This window comes from Microtus oregoni, unplaced genomic scaffold, assembly GCF_018167655.1.
Source record: "Microtus oregoni isolate MIOR12 unplaced genomic scaffold, Mior012 000005F_ref0000423, whole genome shotgun sequence".
In the NCBI taxonomy this organism is placed as follows: domain Eukaryota; kingdom Metazoa; phylum Chordata; class Mammalia; order Rodentia; family Cricetidae; genus Microtus; species Microtus oregoni.
The window spans coordinates 13,748,407-13,770,352 of record NW_024543064.1 but is presented as its reverse complement, the minus strand read 5'-3'; the positions used below and the strand labels follow the sequence as shown (position 1 = coordinate 13,770,352).

The 21,946-nt window shown below is 51.0% G+C and overlaps 1 protein-coding gene and 1 pseudogene across 2 annotated transcripts in view; one reads left to right on the top strand and one right to left on the bottom strand.

Annotated features, from left to right (window-relative positions):
* The window catches only part of Ubr4 (ubiquitin protein ligase E3 component n-recognin 4), a 114,209-nt gene extending 106,485 nt beyond the window's left edge, over nucleotides 1-7,724 (top strand). For both annotated transcript variants that reach the window (XM_041652997.1, XM_041652996.1), the window contains exons 103-106: nucleotides 821-1,045; nucleotides 3,995-4,085; nucleotides 4,762-4,924; nucleotides 7,363-7,724. In XM_041652997.1, the coding sequence (XP_041508931.1) occupies nucleotides 821-1,045; nucleotides 3,995-4,085; nucleotides 4,762-4,924; nucleotides 7,363-7,427 (544 nt within the window). In that variant the 3' untranslated portion in view covers nucleotides 7,428-7,724. The remainder of the gene's footprint in view (nucleotides 1-820; nucleotides 1,046-3,994; nucleotides 4,086-4,761; nucleotides 4,925-7,362) is intronic.
* Nucleotides 7,725-17,011: 9,287 nt separating this feature from the next.
* On the bottom strand, nucleotides 17,012-17,482 carry LOC121448549 (annotated as a pseudogene).
* Between the last annotated feature and the right edge of the window lie 4,464 nt (nucleotides 17,483-21,946).

Genomic DNA, 21,946 nt, shown 5'->3' with positions numbered 1-21,946 from the left:
TTTGTAGAAGCGAAAGGACACAGGGTACCTTTGCCCCATCCTCCTGCATCCCTATGGCTCGCTGCCTGCAGCCTGGACATGGGGTTTTTGTTGTTTTATCTTCCCCTCATATATGATCACCAGTAGGTTATAGGGACACTACTGGAGAGTCTTAGCCTCTTTGTGTGGGTCCTGCCACTGGCAAGACTTTTTCATGAAAAGGGGGTAGAGTTGATGACAGACTCTAGAACCAGGCCTGGGACCTCAGTCTAATCTTTGCTTAGCATGGTGCTTAGATCCTAGTATTGTAGCTTACTCTCCTGTACATTTGGACAGGCAGCTCTTGTCTCACAGGCTATTTATGCCTGTTAAATGAAATAAGTCACGTGCAGAACTGAGAACCATGCCTGGCAGTCAGTGTGTTGTGGTCATTGGCACACAGCTGCCCACCCAGAAGAAACTGCTGGTGACGGGGAGGGAGGACATGCTGCAAGTAAACAGCCCAGTGGGGAGCCTGAATGCCAGGGGACCGCATAGTGGGATTTATGGAACCTTCTCTTCCACTCTGTTATAGCTTACTGGTTTGGTGACTTTGGTAAGTCACCTTCCTTCCCTGAGCTTCCAGAAAAATTATGACAAGTCCATAGTGGAGAGTTGGTAGCCATGCCCTGTCCAAGAGCCAGGAGATGTTGGGATCTGTGTTGAAGTGACAGTCAGGGACCTGAAAGGGTAGAAGGCTTGTGCTGCTAGAGGGGAGGAAGTACAAACCCACAAGATTGTTCAGGGCCATCTTGGTTGACCCTGCTCCTTCCTTGCTGCCATCTGAATTCTTATCCTCCAGAACCCGAGCCACATCCCGAGAGGAGAAGAACCTACAAGGCTTCCTGGAGCAGCCCAAAGAGAAGTGGGTGGAGAGCGCCTTCGAGGTAGACGGGCCCCACTACTTCACCATCCTGGCTCTGCACGTCATACCCCCTGAGCAGTGGAGAGCCATGCGTGTGGAGATCCTTCGCAGGCTGCTGGTGGCCTCACATGCCCGTGCAGTGGCTCCAGGAGGAGCTACCAGGTCAGTGCTTGCTTTGGGAAGCTGCAGCATTTAGTGTCTTCCCGTGTGTTTCCAGGCTGTCTCTGTCACATGATGTGTGTCTGTTGAAGGTGTGCTCATTTGACTTGGCTCTCAACTCTGGCTCCAGCCGGCACCCTAAGAGTCTAGACTGGTATTTGACAGTTGCTTGAGCCCCTCTGAGTCTTGTGTTGAGCCACTGAAAAGGTAGATTTAGGTTTCCATCTGTAGAAAATTCAGAAAGGAAGACAGCCAGAATTCAAGGGATAAGGCTGGTGAGGCAATTAGACCCAGCAGCAAGGCTAAGCCAGGGAGCCAGACTTTCTGGCTCTTGCTGGCTTTGGTGTAAACTAGGGAGGTTTCAGTGTGGCTGTGGCTGGGGATTTCTTGTCCAGTGACTAAAGATTGTCCTCCTTCCTTCCTGTCTCATCTGCCACACCTTCCTCAGGCTTTCTAGACCCTCTTCACAATCGTGTGTGCACCAATCAAGGAGCGCATGCAGGAGTTCTTTGCATTGTTTGTTTGAGTCAGTTGGGGGTTATCTGAAAGAGCCATCTGCAATGAAATCAGAGCCTTCATCTCAAGCTCTTTGACAATACCCAGTGGTCACAGCACACACACAGAATAGACCCAGCCACTTCAAGGGTTTTTAGTGGCCCTGGACAGTCCCTACTCCCCACCCCCCACCCTCACCCTCCAGGAGCTGCACCACAGTGTGTGGCCTGGTAGCTTATTTCTGCTAGTGGAATACCTGGTGTCCTTGTGTGGTCCTGCTGTTGTCTCTGAACTCGTAAGTTTAGACTCTGGGATCATTTTCACACTTCGAGGCCAGGAAGGGAGCAGAAGGAGGCTCCCTTCCAGCCATGGTGATGGCATGCCCTATGGTACAGCAGTACCTGAACTGGCTACCTGAGGCTTTTCCTCTTTTAGCTCTGATACTTTATGCCCCCAGAGTGACCAGTTTGCTGCTGTCATCTTGATTCCAGCCAATAGAAGCCTATTTGAGCCAAGTGTGAAGTAGTAGAGTTAGATTCCTGCCCCATTCCAAACATATCACATCCATGATATCCCAGGAGCCCTAGTGTTAATAGTTAGCTGCTTGAAATCAGAAGTTAGGTCTTCAGATGCTGAAGTTGTTAAGTGAAACAGAAATTGCATTTGTAGCACACAGGATGGATGTGCTTATCAGGTAGGCTTCCACAGCGGAGTAGAGGCTGAGCCCACCCGAGCTGTTCTATCGGCCAAGAGTGGAACTCATTTCTGTCCCAGCAGTTGAGGAAAAGCTGATTTGGTCATGGCTTAATTAGGAAATCCAGCTTGGGCTACATTCAAGCATTGCCATTCTGTGTAACAGTTTAGTCACCTTTCCTAATTAGCTGTAAATAATTAAGCTGGGCAGGGTCACCCAAGACTCATGTTCACCAAAGCAGGACAGCCACAGAGGGCCAAGCCCGGCTGTGGTCCAGCTTCTAAGCCTGCTGTTTGCCAGACAGATTATAAAAGGTGCTGAGGGCTTGCCCGGGATTGAGACACCCTTGAAGGAGAGGCCTTTCAGCCAAGGGCATGGAGAAGGTGTCTCTCTTGTGGCGTTGGGTGCTATTGCTAGCATCAAGTTCTGTTTGAAGTCCTGTACATTTTGGTTGGGGTAGGAGGCAGTAGCAGATACACAAAACTATAGTTTAAAGGGCCAGGGTTATAACTCAGTGATGAGCACTTGCCTAGCATGTGTGAGACTCCAAGTTCAGTTTCCAACAACAACACACACCGAGGAGGGGGGTATAGACTAGAGCTCAAGAGAAGCTAATGACTCTGCATGTCTAACATTCAGCAAAATAGATTCAGCGGGTATTTTAGCCTAGAAATTGTCTAGGCTTCCACTGGAATCTTACGTGGTATCTGGACGGTTGTTCTTACCCTTAGTCCCATCTTACAGCTGTGCCACCCCCCACCTCTCAAGCAGGTGGGCAGGAGGAAACACGGCAGAGGCTACAGGAAGCACATGCCAATAGGCTTAACTTTGTGAGTTAAACGGTTGCTGCAGGCAGTTGTGGCTGGGCCTCTCGTGGTAGGCAAGCCCTAAACTAAATCAGCCGATGCTGAGCACTCTGCTGCTTGTCTTTTGGTCCTAGGATATGTACCAGAGCGTTGTGAGATGTAGAAGATGACCTTAAATCACCACAGGGGCTCATCTGGCCTTTACTTTCCACAGCCATGAATGAGCTCTCCCCTTGTGCTGGAGCATTCTGATCCTTCAGAGCCCAGTGGGATCACCCCTTACAAGAGGGATATCTACTGCAGACTGAACCTTGACAGAGGTGCCCCCCATGTTCTAAGTGCTAAGACTCTCAGATGAGTTCATGCAGCACTTGCTGGCTTTCAAGCCTGTGCCAGGTACTCGGGTGTTCGTGACACTTGTTAGAGATAAAGGGGTGTCTGAGCAGCTCCAAGATTACCCTAGGATTTGGGAAGTATTGTGTGGTTGCCTGGGCAGTCCTAGATATCATGGTTGCTCAATGTGAATTTCCTATCAGCTTGCTGGGTTTCTGCAGAGTGCGTCTTTGATGCATTTGGCTGTCTAGTAGATTTCTGGTGGCAGGTATAGCCTGAGTTAGAACCTTGTTTTTTTCTTCTTCACTGTTAGACATCGTTACATTTGGGAGCTTGTGAGGGGCAGAGTACAAGGGAGCAGGGAATCCTTGTGTTTGCTTAGGTTAGAGCTTTTGGGTGCCGTGTCTACCTTTGTCTACCTATTCCTGATAGCCCAGTTTAGGAAAGTGCTAAGACTGTCAGATGAGCTCCTAAAGCAGCCCTGGGAGCCAGGGCATCCACGTTCCGTGCCCACAGCTGCTTTTGTTCAGGCCATGTGCAGCAGCTTCTGGGTACCATCAGTCCCCAAGTACAGTGTCCCGTCTCTGCAGGGCCCTTACAGATGTCTTTGCTCTGCTTTTCCAGGCTAACAGATAAGGCAGTGAAGGACTATTCTGCCTACCGTTCTTCCCTGCTCTTCTGGGCTCTTGTTGATCTCATTTACAACATGTTTAAGGTAAGGAAACATCCAGGGCCCAGCCAGTTCCAAGAGGTATGGGATGTGTGCATCCTTGCCTAAACCCCATTGGTGGCCACATTCCGACGCTCCTCACTAACTTTGGGTGCTTTGCCCTTGGATAGCTAAAGGTCTCTACTTGGGGAGAGGTATGCACCCTCAGCTCAGACCTGCACATCCAGCTGTTCACAGCTGAGACCACTTTGTCATGCACACTCCAAGCAGTGAGCTCTGAGCACATTGACAGCCTTCTCACCCTTGTCCTTGCCTATGCGTAACACTTTACTCTTTGTGAATCTGCCCGACATAGCCTCGCTTAAAGTAGAATGTCCTGCTTTCTATCTGCTTGGGCCCACGTGTCTTAGGAGGGTTGGTGTATGGGGTGAGCCCTGTGATAATGAGTGGAATGGTCCAGCCAGAGGTGCCAGTCGTCCTAGTTTTGAAAATGCAGATGTGGGAAAGTCCCATGTTGAAATTACGGGTTCAAACGGAACATTGCGTAAACAAAGAGGGTCTTGTGGAGAGTAACTAAGGCCGGTAGGCCCTGGAGGTCGGGCCTCCTTAGTCTAGGAAGGCTCTGGTCCGTGTAGGGTGGACTCACCACAGTGCTGAGATGGAGGCAGAGAGCTGGCTGCATTCAGTTACTCACTGGCCCCGTGGCATACTGTCCTTGTAGAAGGTGCCCACCAGTAACACGGAGGGCGGCTGGTCCTGCTCTCTGGCCGAGTACATCCGCCACAATGACATGCCCATCTACGAAGCTGCCGACAAAGCCCTGAAAACCTTCCAGGAGGAGTTCATGCCAGTGGAGACCTTCTCAGAGTTCCTCGATGCAGCAGGTCAGTGCACAGTTTTCTCTGGGGCAAAGCCCAAGTCTGACTCAGTAGACCTGCAGTTAAACAGGCCTACAGTAGCCACTTCCAGTCATAGGAGAGGTGTTCATTCAAGCAGCCCACTTGCTGAGTGTCATGGCACTTGCCTTTAATCCCAGTACTCAGACAGAGGCAAGCGGATCTCTTAAGTTTGAGGCCAGCCTGAAGTTTTAGGACAGTCAGTTATACATAGAGAGACCCTGTCTCCAAAAAAATCAGACTGACAGGTGAAAGCGCTTCGGTTCCCCAGCTCCACCTCTGCCTGTGGTACATGAGCTCAGTGGTCTGGGCTACTCTGCTTAGCCTCCCTCTGTCGCTGCTGTCATGGAGGCTGTGGAGGTTAAGCGGATATGGGTAGCACAGAAGAGACAAGCTCTTTCAGGTTCTGACTTTTAGCGACAGCTCAGGCTTAACAGGAGAAAGGGCGCTTGTCTTCCTTGCCTCCAGCAGCTGCAGATGTTAAGTAGATAGAGACAGCATGGAGCGCCTTGAGGATGCTCACTGAGGGCAGCGTCTGAGCATTTGTGCTGCAGCTCCCAGAGCTCAAGTCTGTTCTCTCCTATCCACAAATCATCTGTACAAATTGGCCACTTACTTGGAAATACTTTGAAACTTACTTGGATTTCATATCTGAAAAGGGCGTGACTCGGGCTCAGGCCTGGGAAAAACAACCTAGGGTTACAGATGACCCCTCTCAGTTCCTAACTGTTGTGGCACAGCCTCTCCTGGTGCTGTCTTAGAAGGGAGGGCTGCTAACCAAAGCAAAGGAGCCGGACCAGGCCAGCTCCTGCCTCTCGACCTTCTGGTGTTCACTGTGGGGACTGTGTGCAGACGCAGGGGACAGTCCCCCAGGCCCTGTTGCCGAGTGACCACTTCTGTTAACACTCCCTCTTCCCTTTCTGTCCTCTGGGAAGGAGACCCACTAAAACCCTGGGATCTTGTCTGCATGCGCTCTTCTGTTTGCCCAGCTCTGGACACTCTGAGAACAAATGTTCTTCATGGCCCAGTGGGGGTTCTGCCCTGGGATGGTGTTTCCAGCCCGGCTGTTTAAGCAGCAGCTCACTGTTTTCCTCAGAGTTAATCCGGACCAAGAGCAGCTCAGAGCTGAGTCCTCAGGTCCTGTGCTTGTCACATGAGACTGTCAGAGCCAATGAGAAGAGGGGCAGGGGCAAAGGACTCAGCTGCCTCCAGGCCTGGCACCTGGGCATGCTCTGGCAGCAGTAAGCCTCTAGCCTTTTTGCGAAGCCAGGCTTTTGCACATACTTCAGACCTTTAAACTGCCAGAATACCAGACATGCCTGTTCAACTTCAAGAACAAAACAACTTCCAGGACCAAGAGAAGCAGCCTGGCTGCTTTGCCTCCATTACTGCAGATGCTGGGAGGTGACTTGTTTGGACGTTCGTGTTTAACTTGAGACTTCGTGTCCCCTCTGCACTGTTGATGAGATCAGGTGGCTGGGACTTGGTATAGAGGATGCCTGGGTTCTTCCACCGAGAAGGCTCCTGTTAGTCTCCATGGCAGGCAGGGAGGGCTCCCTACTGTCTCTTTCTGAGAACTGAAGAAAGGGAGCCCCTGTGCTCTGGCATCTTGCTTAAGGAATCTGGGGGTATGGTGAGATTGAAGCCCAGAAGAAGCCAGAGGCCTCTGCCTGTTCTGCCCTTCCAGCCCACAAGACCATTTCTTGGTATTTGCCTCTTTGGTCAATTTAAGATGATGACAGAGGATAAGGACACGGCTCCGCTATGGTCTGCCGTGCAAACATGGGGACCTGAGTTTTGATCCCCAGCACCCATAAAAACCAGGTGTGGGTAGGTGCTCCAGTGGTAGGATTCCCTGCTGAGCTTACTGGTCTGCCAGTCTAGCCAGCCAGCAAACTCTAAAACCCTGTCTTAGAAAATAAGGTAGGGGCAATGAAGAAAGACACTCGCTGTTCACACACACCGGTCACGGCTCTGGGGCGGGAGTGTGGCTAAACTTAAAGAGTGCTTGCCTGGCTTGCAGGAAGCACTAGATTCAGTCCCCTACACTGACTATGTCAGGCGTGGTAGCACAGAAGTTCAGAGGAGGGCCTCAGCTGCATAGTGAGTTTGAGGCCAGTCTGGGGTCGGGAGCCCACCAAGAATAAACAACCTTAGAGTTGTGATTTGCAGCCTCTCCAGTCACCTCCAAGCCCCTGCACCGGTTGAGATCCTCTGCTCCAGGGAATTGAGACTGGCACCCCTTCTGGATCACTGTGTGCATTTGCCACACTGCTCACCTCCCCGCCATTGCTGGAACCCAGCAAGTGGTTCCATCGGAGCATGCTGCCCTCAGTGTGTTCTGTGTGTGAAGGAGGTGCCTGTGACGCGGTGGGGCTGGGGGCACTGTGTGCCACTTACACTCCCACTCTGCCTCTGCTTTCCAGGTCTTCTGTCAGAAGTCACCGATCCAGAGGGCTTCCTAAAGGACCTATTGAACTCAATTCCCTGACAATCCCCACGGAAATGAGATCACGGAAATGAAGCTCGCTTGCCTTCCTCCCTCGTTCGCCCCTCCGTGTGCATTCACTTCCCCCACGGATGCTGCATTAGCACCCCCTCTCCTCCCTCATTTTTCTTGGAGTGGCTTGGGGTTTGTAGACTTCCTGTTCTATCGCGTGTGTGTGCTGCGTTGGCTATGAAGTTGTTTGTAGCCCAAGCTGTTGAAGGACCTATACATACCTAGGAGCTGTGAGCTGTCCCAGCCAGCTTGAGTGTGCACATCTTGAAATAAATGAATGACTTGGTACACATTGGAAAGGGGGTTTGGCTGCTGCTTGCCCAGTGCTCTCCAGTGAGCTCTCAGCCTTGTGGTGATGCACCAGGAAGACTGCTGAATTTGAATTGCTATCTTGAGGGAAGGATTGGGGGGGAGATGGTTTTTTAGTCCTTAGCCAAAAGAGGGCTCAGCAAAGCAGGCCCTGGTCAGCATCTGCTTCAAAAGTCTCCTGCTGACTGCCCTGCAGAGAGGAGAGACCCCAGGAAGACTCAAGATGGCGAGAATAGCTATTCCCACTGCTAGGCCTCTTCTGCCTGCCCTCCCTAGCAGCTGTGTGAAGAAAGAGCTTGTGCATCACCCAGCACCCCAAGTCCTCAACTGGGACCTCAGTTGACCAGTGTGGTGCCTCTGAGACCTGCTCCCCACCTCCTGGACTCCCCAGAGCCTTTCCCAGACTTCAGCAAAAGGCTGAATCATAGCCCTGTGGGGAAGGAGAGCTGGCTAGCTCTCATCTCCTTTGTTCTAGAGGGTCACTCAACCAAAGGCTCTGGGTGACATCAGCGCCTCTGAATGTCTGCTTCACAAGGCTCACTCCCTGGACCAGACCATGTGGACCTGTGGTGCCTCAGTTCCATTTGGAAGCCTTGCACAGCAAAGGCACCATGTCACTCCCCCAGAGCCTTTGCAGCCACAAGGCAGAAGTACTGTGCTCAGACCTAACAGTGAGACAAAGGTGATTGGTTTGGGTACTGTTCCGAGGCCCTGGCAGACCGGACAAGCACACTGAGGGATGAGTTAGCTCTGGGACAGCTGGATCTGGCTTCCTTGCCTGCTTCTAACACCTGGGTGCCTCTGTAGGCATCTCACCTATGAAAGAGGAATGGCAGCCACCCAGAGCTGGGAAGATCACCTGCCTGTCCTAGAAGAACAACACAGTAGCTCCCCTTAGAAGAGGGCCTGTTGACTAGCTGCTTAGATTCTGTAACCCTCTTCTTTGTGCCTCCATGCCTGGGTGGGCTCAGCAAGGAGGATGGAGACCTTGGCTTTGAGTGTTGGGGTTTCCCCCTTAGACACGCTTGTCTGCCCTGCTGGACTCCAGAGACTCGGTTCAGGCATTGGGGGGAGGGGACAGCCACCATCCTGTCACTTGATAGGAAACAAATTGGAGCAACTTCATATGGGACAAGGGCTGCCAGTGCAGATGGGGACTTGCTGTAGGCCAAGCCCCATTTCTGATCACACCTCATAGTAATGCAGCACCTTCAGAAGGTTAACCAAAGCCTGCAGAGAGGGAAAGAGCCACCAATACTCTTTACAAGGTCCCTCCCGCTTTTTATTATTTCTTGCAAAGACCTGTTCTGTCCCGTCGGGAGAAAAACCTAGGGTAGCCTTGCTTGTGGTTTTAAGTGAGCTTATGAAGTAGCAAGTAGCTGATAAAGAGCAAGGCAATACAAATCAAATAGCACTCACAATGTCCCACAGAGAGCTGGAACAGGCCAGTGGAGAGCCAACAAAACAGCGTAGCTCATGGCTGTCAGAGACTGGGGAAGCCGCACTGGGGCAACTGAGTCCCCAGCTGAGGAGCCAGGCAGAGCAGAGTTCTCAGAGCTGAGCATCACTTTCCTTCTCGGGTGTTTCTGACATGGGTCAACAGTAGGGACTTCTGTTGGAAACAGTTTCCCTTCTCGATGACGTTCTCAAAGACTGCTTTAACACCCTCAGATGTTGGCTGGTCTGTCCTTATTACAGAATCAAGAGCCAGCCTGAGCCAGGGACCAGGCCTTCGACATCTGACACACATGCTTGGGTCTACAGTGCAGCCTCCACCCTCGCTCGAGCCTGCTCTTGGCTTAAGTAGCGTGTCATCACTTACCACAGAATGCATATTACAAGGCCTCCGAGGATTCTGAGCCCAGCCCATTTGTGTCTTGATTTCACTGTGCAGCTTTTCTAGGTGTCTGCTCAAGGGCACTTCCCAGCGGTTCTGCACCATCCCAGACAAGCTGCTGACACGGCAGTCCTGCAGGTCCGTGCCAGGTCCCAGGGCCAGGCCTTGGCTGTGCCTACACAGTAGTGGAAAACAGGCTGCCTTCCCACACCTGCATCCCATAGCAGGAACAATGAAGGACGCCAGATGAGCCGGTCCTCCTTCCTGGGGCCATGGTGCTCCCCGCTGCAGGTTCTAGGGGATTGAGGCCAGTTGTTAGGCCGAGCAAGGTCTGAAGCCTTAAGTCCCCAAAGTCATTCAGCAGGAAGGCCATCGGCTCTTCTCACTGCTCAAGCCCGTTACCATCACCCCCACAGCCCTTTTGGCTTCTAGCTCTCCAAGTATACTACCCTGTTTGAGATTGGGAGAGGGCTGTGTGACCCCCATCCCACTAGGCCTGGGCCGGGCTCTGCCTTCATTCTGACACCAGCTTTGAGTTGGGCAGTGGTGTCTCAGAGGACATTTGCTTGCTGGGGACATGAGAGCTAAGGGAGTCATTACTCCACATCTGTATGTTCATTCCAGGATTCGGTTGGTGTGGACTCCGCCCCACGTGCTGTACCAGGCAGGTTCCCTAGAGGGAGACAGCCCCCTTACCAGGTAGACAGATTGGGGTACCCCCCACTACTATTACTGCTGAACTGTATCCCTTTTTTCAATCAGATAGCCCTGCCCCGTGCCTGATTTCAGGGTCATTTATTTGCTGAGTTGGCTGTGGTGTCCTGGGACACTAAATCTTTTTCAATTTGAGCCCTCCCAGTCGTGCTAAGGGACAGCTGAGAGGGCGGAGGTGAGTTCCCAGGCCAAACCCCTGGAACCACGTGCTGTGGGGGCTTCCACAGAGACGGCAGAGCCAAGACCCAGTCTCTGTCTTCTGGCCACTTGGGATTTCTGCATTGGACAAGTTGATCTCTTTTCATTTAATAGAGGCAAAGCCATGATGAGACAGACAGATGTGGCCCAGACTCTGTCCATGCCCATAGGAACCACCAGACTGGGCACACAGTGGGGTGTGGAAGAACTGGGCCAGATAGTTCTGTTCGGCATCTGACCCCCTGGTCAGACAGAAATGAGTTCACATAACGTGGAGCAGAAGTTCCAAAGTGAGGGCAGAGGTGGGTCTGGGACAGAATGGGGGCAGCCTCCGGCCAGCCTGAGCTCTTGAGACTATGGGGGATGTTTCCCAAGGGCAGCAGTCTCCTCCATGGGCTCCTGAGTCTCAAGGAGGGGCAGGGCAAGGTTCCTATCCTGTTTGTGTGAGGATACCTTCACCTTCATTGTGATGTTTTAACAGGCAGTGTTACCACAGGAGGCTGGAAGGAGTCATGGACGACCAAGTGGGAGCCCTTAGGGAACACGTCAGCCATTGTATCTCTCAGTATCAGGCAGAAGTCCCACTCACGTGCACATATGCACGCTCCCGGCCAGCAGAGCTCAGTTGCCCAGGTGATGTCTGTTTAGCTTTAGCCCTGCCTCTGCTGCTCTGTGTTTCCTGTCTCAGGTGGGACCCCTCCCTTCCCTGACCAAGGTTTGGCTGACACTCATCTGATGGCCTCTGCAACAAGCCCAGAGAGGCCGGACTAGGAAGCAGACATGTGTAGACACAGGGCCATCTCTGCCGCTCATTCTGTTAGCACTACCCACCCAGACTCCTTGGTCCAGCCCAGCAGAAGACCTCACTACCAGCAGTCTGTGTCCCTTTGTTTTGGCCCTGTCTATCTAGGACTGGGGATAGTGGGCAGAGGGGGAGAGGGACTACTGTCCTGGGCACAGAGGGCTGGAGCAGCACTTAAAATTGTCACTGTGAACCAAAGGAGGGACACGAGAAGAGGTAGGGGTACAGAAACGAAAGTGTTCTCTTGTAAATAAACTGTCACTAAAAGTACAGTGTCCCCAGCTCACCTCATCCATTACACTGGGTTCCCAGGCCCAATACGGATCGCTGCTTCCAGCCTCCTATGAACCCAGGCTGCTGTGGGAACCGTGACTTCCTGCTGCAGGAGGGTGGAGCTGTCCCCTTCAGGAGCTTCATGGGACAGAGCCAGAGAGGACAGAGATGAGGTCCCAGGACATGGGGGCAATCAAGGAAACATCTGTGGGAAAGTGAGCACCACCTTGTGGGATGGGGGTGGGGTCTGTGCTTGTTGCTGTCTGGGCTTCATCCCTCTACCTCCTGTTCCTGTGCCCTTGTCGTCCAACCACTCTTGCTGTCCTCATCTGTCTCTGCAAGTCCGGACACCGTCAGACTGTTAATGGCTTTAGGAATCTGAGGACCTTGCAGTATTCTAAGCCCTGCACCTGAGATGATCTCGAATCCTTAGGTTTTCTTTGCTCCTGGTTCGAGGAGAAGCCCGAGGCTCAGAGAACACAGCTCACTTGCCCAAGGCGGCACAGCTTGTCAGTGAGATTCAGTTCTGTGCCACCTGTCTGAGCCCAACTCCTTGTCTGTCTAGGCACAGATGTAGATCGTCCCAGTTCCCAGTGGTTTCAGGAGCCAGGGTTTGGCCAAGAGCCTGGCGGGCAGGTGTGGCAGCCACAGCCAAAGGTTAGCTGACCTCACGCTGGGAACTAGGCTTCTGGCCGGAGAGCGGATGAGATGCAAGACCACGAGAGCCAGCTGGGAGCTAGGATGACAGGTTCTGGGCACCAGTCAGTGCAATTAGAAGGTAGCTTTTGTTGGTAGACCCTGAAGGCTGAGCCCCAACCACTCAGCCTCTCAGCCCCGGCCCTTCGTGTGGCAGTAATCTGCTTGTCCGTGGAAACGGGCACAGTCCTGTTACCTGGCAACGCTGCATCCTCTTCTGGCTACAGAAGCAATTGTCCCCAGACTGGTCATTCTCCCAGTGAATCTCGCTTGATACCCCTGCTCTCAAAGGCACTTTCTCAAATGGGACCTCACCCGTGGACGTGCCCACGCTGCTGGCACACAGGCCCTTCCTTGCCAGTTCTGCATCAGAGGTGTTCATCCTGAGGCCTCTCCAAGGATGTGTCCAGCAACCAGTGTGCGGTTCTCTTGTGCCCACACTAGCTGTAGGAGACTCTGCTGGTTCCATTAGCACAGAGGCCTTGGGGAAGTCATGGAGCGGAGTGAAAACGGAACTTCAGACAGTATAAGCCCCCCAAGTACCTGAAGTGGGGACACTGGGGCCCATCGGGCTCATGATTCCTCATGAGAAAACCCCTTAGTCACATCCCGGCTCCAGGGGCCCAGAGCACGGCCATGCCTGCCTGGAATCTCGGGTGAACATGGTGTAGTAGACAGGCCTGGAGCGTTGGGGATGGGATGACGAGGGGCTGAGGTTTATGCTAGGCCTAGGAGCCCTGATCTGTGAGTAGGGGTCGGGAGGGCAGACGTGCTTCAGCAGCCATCCTGTTACATGGCCACACTGAGATCCCAGGTTCTCACTCCATCCACACTTTCGCTCAGCCGTGTGTGGGCCCTGAAGGTCAGGGCTGCAGGGCCGGAAGACAAAGTTTCTGGGGTCACAGTCTGGAGTCAGATCTCAATTCTGGGTGTGTCCTTAGACCAAGACCTTCACCTCTCTGGGCTGTTTCTGCACGCATGAACTGGGCATGCCTCGGCTGTAGTTTAAATGACTTCACCCTGGGAGGGGCTTGACTTCTAAGGAAAACTCAGCAAGAACCAAGGATCCTGCAGTGGTTACGAGCTGTGTAGAAGAGACACGGCTGTCCCAAGAGGCATCCAGGCCAGGCCAGTCGGATATACTCTGTGGAGCGATGATGTCAAAGGTCATGAAGGTCATGCTGGTTGTAAGGCTTCCTAGCAAATGGGAAGCCCCTGGGCTTTGGTGTCAGCCCTGAGTCCTAATCCTGGCTGTAGCGCCTCTGCCTCGCTCCCTGTGATCCCTGCTTTTCCATCAGCTGCACCAGCAGTTCTGAGTAGATGGAGTCACAGGTTCTTGGAGGTGTCTCCCTGGGGTCAGAAGAGAGATCTTTATGGGGCCACTGAGCCACCAGGTCTCTAGGTTACTCTGCAGGGCTGCCCAGTGAGTCAGAGTGTCCATCAGGATCCCCAGTGCCAAGAGAGAAGCTGGAGAGGACCTGGGTCAGGGAACACTGCCACCTCCAGGGCTGAGCTCTGTGGCTTTCCCTGCCAGGGCAGGTGAGCAGTGTGGACAGCAGGTGGGCCCCTGTTTGCATCTTAGTAACTCCAAAAGGACACAAGGGCCTCGGCAATGTAGCCCAGTCAAGGACTTCTAGAAAAAGGAAACTGGGAGGAACCCTAGGGGAAGGGAGTTTCAGAACCCAGCTTTGTCAAAAGCTGGTGGACTTGCTGTTCAGAGGCTCCCATCCAGCCGAGAGGCGCAGTGCTTCCCAGGGCACAGTCACTGGCTGCTGAGAAGCCTAATGGTCTGACCAGCTCCATGAAAGGTCAAGGCCACCCTGTCAGAGCTGGGACTTAAATCCCCTTTGGCCGCCATCCCTGGGCGTTGTTTCTTTGCTGCCTAATCTTAGTCTTCAGTCCCAGCTCAGTGTGGGATGAACCGAGTGACTTCTTGTGGTCCCTGAAGGGCTGGCTTCACTAGTTGTGGGGCGTCTGCTCCAGTAGGGCTGTTGAGGCCGGGACAATTGCAACATGTGAGTGCATTTACACTTCAGGTATGTAAGGGAAGCCAGGGGGGCACCACACACCGTGTGCGGCCTAAAAGCCCGCAAGAGCTCCTTGGCTCGCTTCAGAAAAAGGTCAGCAAGCCAGAAACAGTGTCATAGGCCTGCAGCCCCAGTATTTAGGAGACTGAGACAGGAGGATCAAAAGTTCTAGGCCAACCTGGTCTACATAGAGAGAAACTGTCTCAAACAGCAAATAATAATAATAAAATAAATAAATAAAAATGAGAGAGAGAGAGAGAGAGAGAGAGAGATTTAGCTTGCAAGAGTGGCCAAGGGAACACCGGTGGGTTATAGAAGACTTTTGTCTCCTTCTGTCAGCAGACAGCATGGAGTAGGAATGAAACCGCTATGGGTTCAAAGAGGAGCTTGGAGTGGCCTTAGGTGGGTGAGCACCATGCCCTGAGACCGCCTCTTCACCTGTGAGGTGCATGCGGCCACACCTCCCTCGGGGTTTAATGTTAAGCACAGTGTGTAATAGTGACAGTCACAGCTGCAGCCATCGGAGTCAGCTTAGGACTGGAAGCTTCACACTTGACCAGAGTCCTCACGGCAACTTCGGCAGCTGGTTTTGTCCAGGTGGGGAAACTGAACCACAGTGGCCTTGAAGGACTCATCATCCAGCTAGGCAGTAGCTTGAATGAGAAGCCCTTAGCAGGCTGACTCTGGGTTTCCCCATAACTCCAGTTGTAGCAGCTTCCCAGGGCCAGGCCCAGGGAGCCGGGACTATAGTAGAGACGGTTGGACCCTAAGGACGGTAAGCCAGCAGCTGGGAGTCCAGACCATCACACGCTAACCTAGATCATCAAGGGACTTGCTATGTGGCTCTGGGTGTGGCTGACGCAGCAGATGGGCTGGGCTAGGGCCTCTGAATGACTGTGGGCTTCCCCCTAGCCTGGCTCCTTTATCACCCATGACCCTAGCCCACCTAAGCATGCCTGAGGAACAGAGCCCACTGCTTTCTGTAGTCCCTCTAGGAAACGTTGCCCCTATAAACCTCCTCGCTGTCCCATGTACCAAATGCAGGCCCTCACCCATCTGGTCTTTGTCGGAAGACACTTGGCTTTGATAGACAGTTCTTGCTGGGGTGCACAGAGCAGGCACCCAGCTGCCCAGGCTCCCGTTCGTGGGAGGGCAGCAACAATGTCTGCAGCCCATCTCTTAAGTCATCCAGCGCAGTCCTTCCTTCTGTTCTTGTTAACAGGATGTGTTAACACTGGGCATGACTGTCCCTGTCACCAGCCCCTACCTAGACGCCCCATTCCCAATCCCATGGCCTGGCTGTTTTGAACCATTGGTCAGATGTGTCTGATTGGCTGAGTCTAAACCATATGACCACACTTCACCCCAAGAAAGCCTGGGAGGGGAGGCTGTGGCCTCCACCAGAACTCAGATGGAAGAACCAAAGAACTTGTCCCTACAGGCTGACACTGGAGGTGGCCTGAGGGATGGAAATGGTAATTTTTCTTTAAGATTTTTTTTTTTACCGTATGTATATGTGTGCATGTGTGTGCTGGTACCCATAGAGGCCAGAAGAGGGTGTTAGGTAGTCTGGAACTGGAGTTACCAGCAGTTATGAACTACCTGATGTGGGTGTTGGGAGCAGAAGTCTGGTCCTCTGTAAGAGCATCAAGCATCTTAACTACTGCTGTGCCACCTCTCCTGCCTACCGGCAGGGGTAATTCACAAAGCAGCTTTGGTGCCAGTCAACCAGCCCTGCCACTATCACACTGGGTACCTTGAGCAAACTGCCTCTCTAGATTTCAGATCCTCAAAGAGATAGTAACACCTCAAACAAGTCACCTGAACGTGAGATCAGTGTGTCCTGGACCAGCTGCCTGTCACGAACCCCGTAAGTCTTAGTGTGAATAGTGTTGGCCCAGGGCTGACCTGCAGGACCCTCCCCACACACATACCCACAGGCCACCTCCAGACTCTCAAGATCACATCAGGAGTCCCTGCCAGGCAGGGGACAGATGCAAGGAGTGACCAGAGCACTAAGCAAGGGGAAGGACAGCCTGGGGCTTCAAGGGAAGGAGAACGCCTGTATGGTTAGGCAGAAGGGAACTTCTTGAAGGAGGTGGTGTTGGGGATGAGCTCCTGTAGAAGGAGGGCCGCTTCTTCATCCCGGCTGCCTGGCTAGTTTAGCCCGAAATTACCACACAGAAATTGTATTAATTAAATCACTGCTTGGCCCATTAGCTCTAACTTCTTCTTCTTTTTTTTTTTTTACTTTTTTTTTTATTGAGAAAAGGAAAAAAAAGTATCCACCTCCTCCCAGCCTCCCATTTCCCTCCCCCTCCTCCCACCCTTCTCCCCCTCCCCCCACTCCTCTCCCCCTCCCTCTCCAGTCCAAAGAGCAGTCAGGGTTCCCTGCCCTGTGGAAAGTCCAAGGTCCGCCCCCCTCCGTCCATGTCTAGGAAGGTGAACATCCAAACTGGCTAGGCTCTCACAAAGCCAGAACATGAAGTAGGGTCAAAACCCCGTGCCATTGTCCTTGGCTTCTCATCAGCCCTCATTGTTCACCATGTTCAGAGAGTCCGGTTTTCTCCCATGCTTTTTCAGTCACAGTCCAGCTGGCCTTGGTGAGCTCCCAATAAATCAGCCCCACTGCCTCAGTGGGTGGATGCACCCCTCGTGGTCCTGACTTCCTTGCTCATCTTCTCCCTCCTTCCGCTCCTCATTGGGACCTTATCTGCATCTATTTCATATTGAATTTATGTTGTTGTTTGTTCAGTTTCTTCTGGGATATCTTTTTCTTCTGTGCAGCCTCCTCTTCTGGCTTTGGAACAATCTGTTCCTTTTCAGCAAGGATCATCTCGATGTGGCAGGGGGAGCTCGTGTATGGGTTAATCCGGCCATGAGCTCTGTAAATTCATCGGCGCATCTTAGGTGCTTTGTTCACCTGGATGTGCTCAATGACCAGAGAGTCCACATCTAAACCCTTCAGTTCAGCATTGCTCTCTGCATTTTTCAGCATGTGCAGCAAAAATTCTGCACTCTTTTTTGGCCACCAACCCCATGTCCAGCCCCACTGTTTGGCCTGGGCGCACCTACCGACTCCACCATTGTACCATCGGAATGGTACACACTGCTTCTTCAAAGTGGCATCTTTCAGATACTTGGTGACTTTTTGGATATGCATACCCTTGATGGCCTGGGCCGTTTCACGGGTGTTCTAATTAATACAAGCCAGAAAATTTTGGTTAATAATGTCGATCCACTGAAATTTTGAGAGTAAATATTTATTTATTTATTTATTTATTTATTTATTTATTATGTATACAATAGTCTGTCTGTGTGTATGCCTGTAGGCCAGAAGAGGGCACCAGACCTCATTACAGATGGTTGTGAGCCACCATGTGGTTGCTGGGAATTGAACTCAGGACATCTGAAAGAGCAACCAGTGCTCTTAACCACTGAGCCATCTCTCCAGCCCTTTTTTTTTGGTTTTTTGAGACAGGGTTTCTCTGTGGTTTTGGAGCCTGTCCTGGAACTAGCTCTTGTAGACCAGGCTGGTCTCGAACTCACAGAGATCCGCCTGCCTCTGCTGGGATTAAAGGCATGCGCCACCACCGCCCGGCTAGCTCTAACTTCTTATTGGCTAACTCTTACATATTAATTTAACCCATTCCTATTAATCTGTATATCACCACAAGATCATGGCTTACCAACAAAGTCTCAGCATGTCTATCTCCGATGGCAGTTCCATGGTGTCTCCTGACTCTGCTTTCTTCTTCCCAGAATTCAGTTCTGTCTTCTCCACCTACCTAAGTTCTGCCCTATTAGGCCAAGGCAGTTTCTTTATTCATTAGCCAATACAAGGAACACACAGAGGGGACTCCCACATCAAGCTCCTCGACTGAGGGAGCACAACCAAGACAGAAGGGGAGCAGAGTGGACATCAAGGAGGGGGGACTTGGAGGAGCCACACCTGCAAAGTTTAGTAGTGTTTCTTGTGGTAGAGAAGGCACCGCCTGGGACATGCTGGGGAAGCCTCCTGCTAGTGCTGGGGGAAGGTGGTTGGGCGGGGCTGGCTGTAGGCACAGAGTGCCTTCAACATGGGCCTGCAGAAGTGGGGGAAGGTGTGATTCTGGGCCTCGTGGGAGGCCACCCCAACCCTCATTTACCCTGTTTCCACCTCTGAGAGCCCCTTTCCAGTGTCCCTGGAAACACCCCTGACCCCAGTCTTCCACTTTACTCTGTTCAATTGTCCATTTCTGGACCTCTTGGGGATTGGACAGTGGTATGGTTCCCGTCCCCAGACTTGTCCCCTGCTGGTTGTCACTCAGTGCTGTGAGCAATCAGGCCGTCTGCGGGTACCTTGAATTAAGTCAGTTCAACACACACTGGGGAGCCAAGGCCCAGGGTGTGGAAGGATAAGGCGACACCCATGCTTGTGGCCAGGCTGAATGAGCCCAGGACACCACACCCCTGCTCTGTGCTGTAGAGCCCGGGGAACTCTGCCTGCCTCTCGTGGGTACAGGGCAGAGCATTGTCATCTCATGATGACAGTGTTGAAGGCCTGATGCTGCTGACGAGGTCGATGGTGACTGTGATCAGGATTTTCTTCTTGGGCTGCCAGCTCACAAAAAATGACACAGAGATTTACTATGAAAGCTCAGCCTTACCTTAGGCTTGTTTCCGACTAGCTGTTATAACTTAAATTAAATTTTTAGATCTACAGTCTTCCACACACTCGTTAGTTCATCTCCGCTATGCCCATCCTGATTATTCTGCATCTGACTGTGACTCCTGTCTTCTTCCCTGAGACCGTTCTGTCTCCAGAAGTCCTGCCTAACTTCTTCCTGTCTGGCTATTGGCCATTCAGCTCTTTATTAAACCAGTCAGAGTGACACATCTTCGCACAGTGTAAAGGAATATTCTGCAACATTACCCCTTTTTGTCTAAATAAAATATTATGTTAACTCTAACATAATAAAACTATAAACAGTAAGAACAATTACCAGGTAAGAATTACATTCATAATGTCCAGTCTATTTGTTTTTGGCAAATTCAAAGGAAATACTCTATCTCTTAATTATCTATCCTCTCTTAATTAGTCCAAAGTTTTGTACCTATTTTACCTTCGAAGGAACTATAGAAAACTAAGGAAAACTATAATATCTAGTCTTCAAGTCCATCCCACCCCACCTCTTGGGAATGGAGGCTTCATATTATCCAGACTGCTTCCTATTGTCTAGGGTGACAGCATCTTGAGGAAACCCTGAGAAAATTGAGATAATGGTCAAGTCCTTGGAGAACTAGCCATAACATTTGTTGTCCAGTCTCTGTGCAATGGGACAGTGAAAGACTTGCCTGTAGTCCTGATTAGAATAGTCAGTGAGGCTGGACCATCTCAGCCTTGAAATTGTTCTAGATGTAGAACTCTGAGGAAACTGTAACAGGCCTTCTGAGAGACTGGATCACCTGGGCCACGAGTTTTCATTGGTATCTGGTCCCCTTGCTCTGAAAACACACAACTTTCAAAGGTAACATACATATCTATATTAACACAAGTATGGACTATGTGTTGTACACAAGCCAGCCAAAGATGTTTTTTTTTTTTATGTTTGAGCAGGTAAAAGATACATCATTTGTCCTGTAGTTTTCTAGGTTTATTCTTTATGTCTGTAGCCAGGATTTTCAGGGGGTCTTCCGCCATCAAAGCTGATCTCTATCAACTTTGAAGAAATCCACAGGCTTTCATTTCCTGTGGAAACAGAAACACAACCTCTTCCCCAAATCGATATGTTTTCTGACTTCCATTTTAAAGTTAAGGCATCCCTAAGTATCTAGGTTGGTCTAATTCACCAGTCCCTCTTACAACCCCACGTCTCTCAGCAACTGTTGTTCACTCATCAGCAATAAAAAAATTCAAAGTAACTGCCAGGCAGTGATGGAGCACGCCTTTAATCCCAGCACTTGGGAGGCAGAGGATCTCTGTGAGTTCAAGGCCAATCTGGACTATAAAAGTTAGTTCCAGGACAGGCTCCAAAGCTACAAAGAAACCCTGTCTTGAAAAACCAAAACCAAAAAAAAAAAAAAAAAGAAGAAAAAAAAAAGAAAGAAAGAAAAAGAAGTAACAAGACACCATATAGGAATCTGTATTTTCCATCTTTACTTGACTTATCCTTTTTATATTATTTTATTTTTCTTTAAAGGCTTTATCTTGTTTATAAACTATTTTTTCTATGACCAGCTCTACCCATTTTCTTTTCTTTTTAAAGCCTACACACCTTTTTAAAGCACACTGTCACCTGTTTAGAGGTTTTTTTCCCATCTGGACCTCTTTACCAAGCACCTATAGCGTTCTCTGACCACATGAGACGAATCTTAAACTGCTCTGTCAGCCACCGGCATGACTCAGCATGGTGCTGGTTTTGGCTTGCAGGCAGCAGCCAGTAGCTGCACCTCTGGACACCACTGGGCCTGCCTGAGAGACTGTGGTCACCAGGAAGCCGTATTTGACTCTGTTTTCTGAACTTTTTAAAAAAGCTTTCTCAAGCCTGATGTGATTATATCTGGCTCCATATTTGGCGACGTTTTAATAAGGCTTTTCTTCTTAGGCCACCAACTCACACACAAAAAATTGACACGGAGACATATTAATTATGAAAGCTCAACCTTAGCTTAGGCTTGTTTCTCACCAGCTCTTGTAACTTGAATTAACCCATGTTTTTTAATCTATGTTCTTCCATGTGCTTGTCACTTTGTCTCTGTTATGCCCAGCCTGATTATTCTGCATCTGACTGGTGACTTCTTCCTTCTTCCCCGAGACCTCTCTGTCCCCCGAAGTCCCAGCTGACCTCCTTCTGTCTTAGCTATTGGCCATTCGTCTCTTTATTTTTTTTTTTTTTTTTTTTTTTTTTTTTACTTTTTATTTATTTAACTTTATTATGTTCGTTGGTGTGAAGGTGTCAGATCTCATGGAACTGCATTTTCAGACAGTTGTGAGCTGCCATGTGGGTGCTGGGAATCGAACCCGGGTCCTCTGGAAGAGCAGTCAGTGCTCTTAACCGCTGAGCCATCTCTCCAGCCCTCGTCTCTTTATTAAACCAATCACAGCATGCATCTTCACACCATGTAAAGGGATATTCTGCAGCAGGGGACAGGCCATGGTAGGCACTGGAAAGTGTCTCCTCTTGCTCTCACCCTGTGCCAACTCCACAGAGTAGTGTTCTGTAATGACAGAGAAGGAAACAGGCCCAAGAAAGGGTAGCATTTACTCCAGGGTCTCAGGGCAGGGAAGGACTGAGCTGGAATACATGTCCAGATTTCTCTGATGTCTGAGCCTACGGGCCTCTTTAAATATTTATTTGTTATTTATTTTGTATGGGAGTGTGCATGCACCACAGTCTATGTGCAAAGGACAGGGGACACTGGAAGGAGTTGGTTCAAGATCAGGGGGTGGCCTTACACCTAGAAATCAGGCTAAAGTGCCCAGCACCAGGGAACTGGATGGGATGGGGTGGAGGACATGTCTGTGTACATCCAGGTCACCACAGACCCCAAGGCCTTAGCAAAGGTCTGTGACACAGAAACGAGACCATACTCTGTCTGCTGTCAGCACCCCCTGTGAAGCCCATTTGGACCTTGTTATAGATAAGGCAGAGGAAGCCCCTGTCCTCAGCCC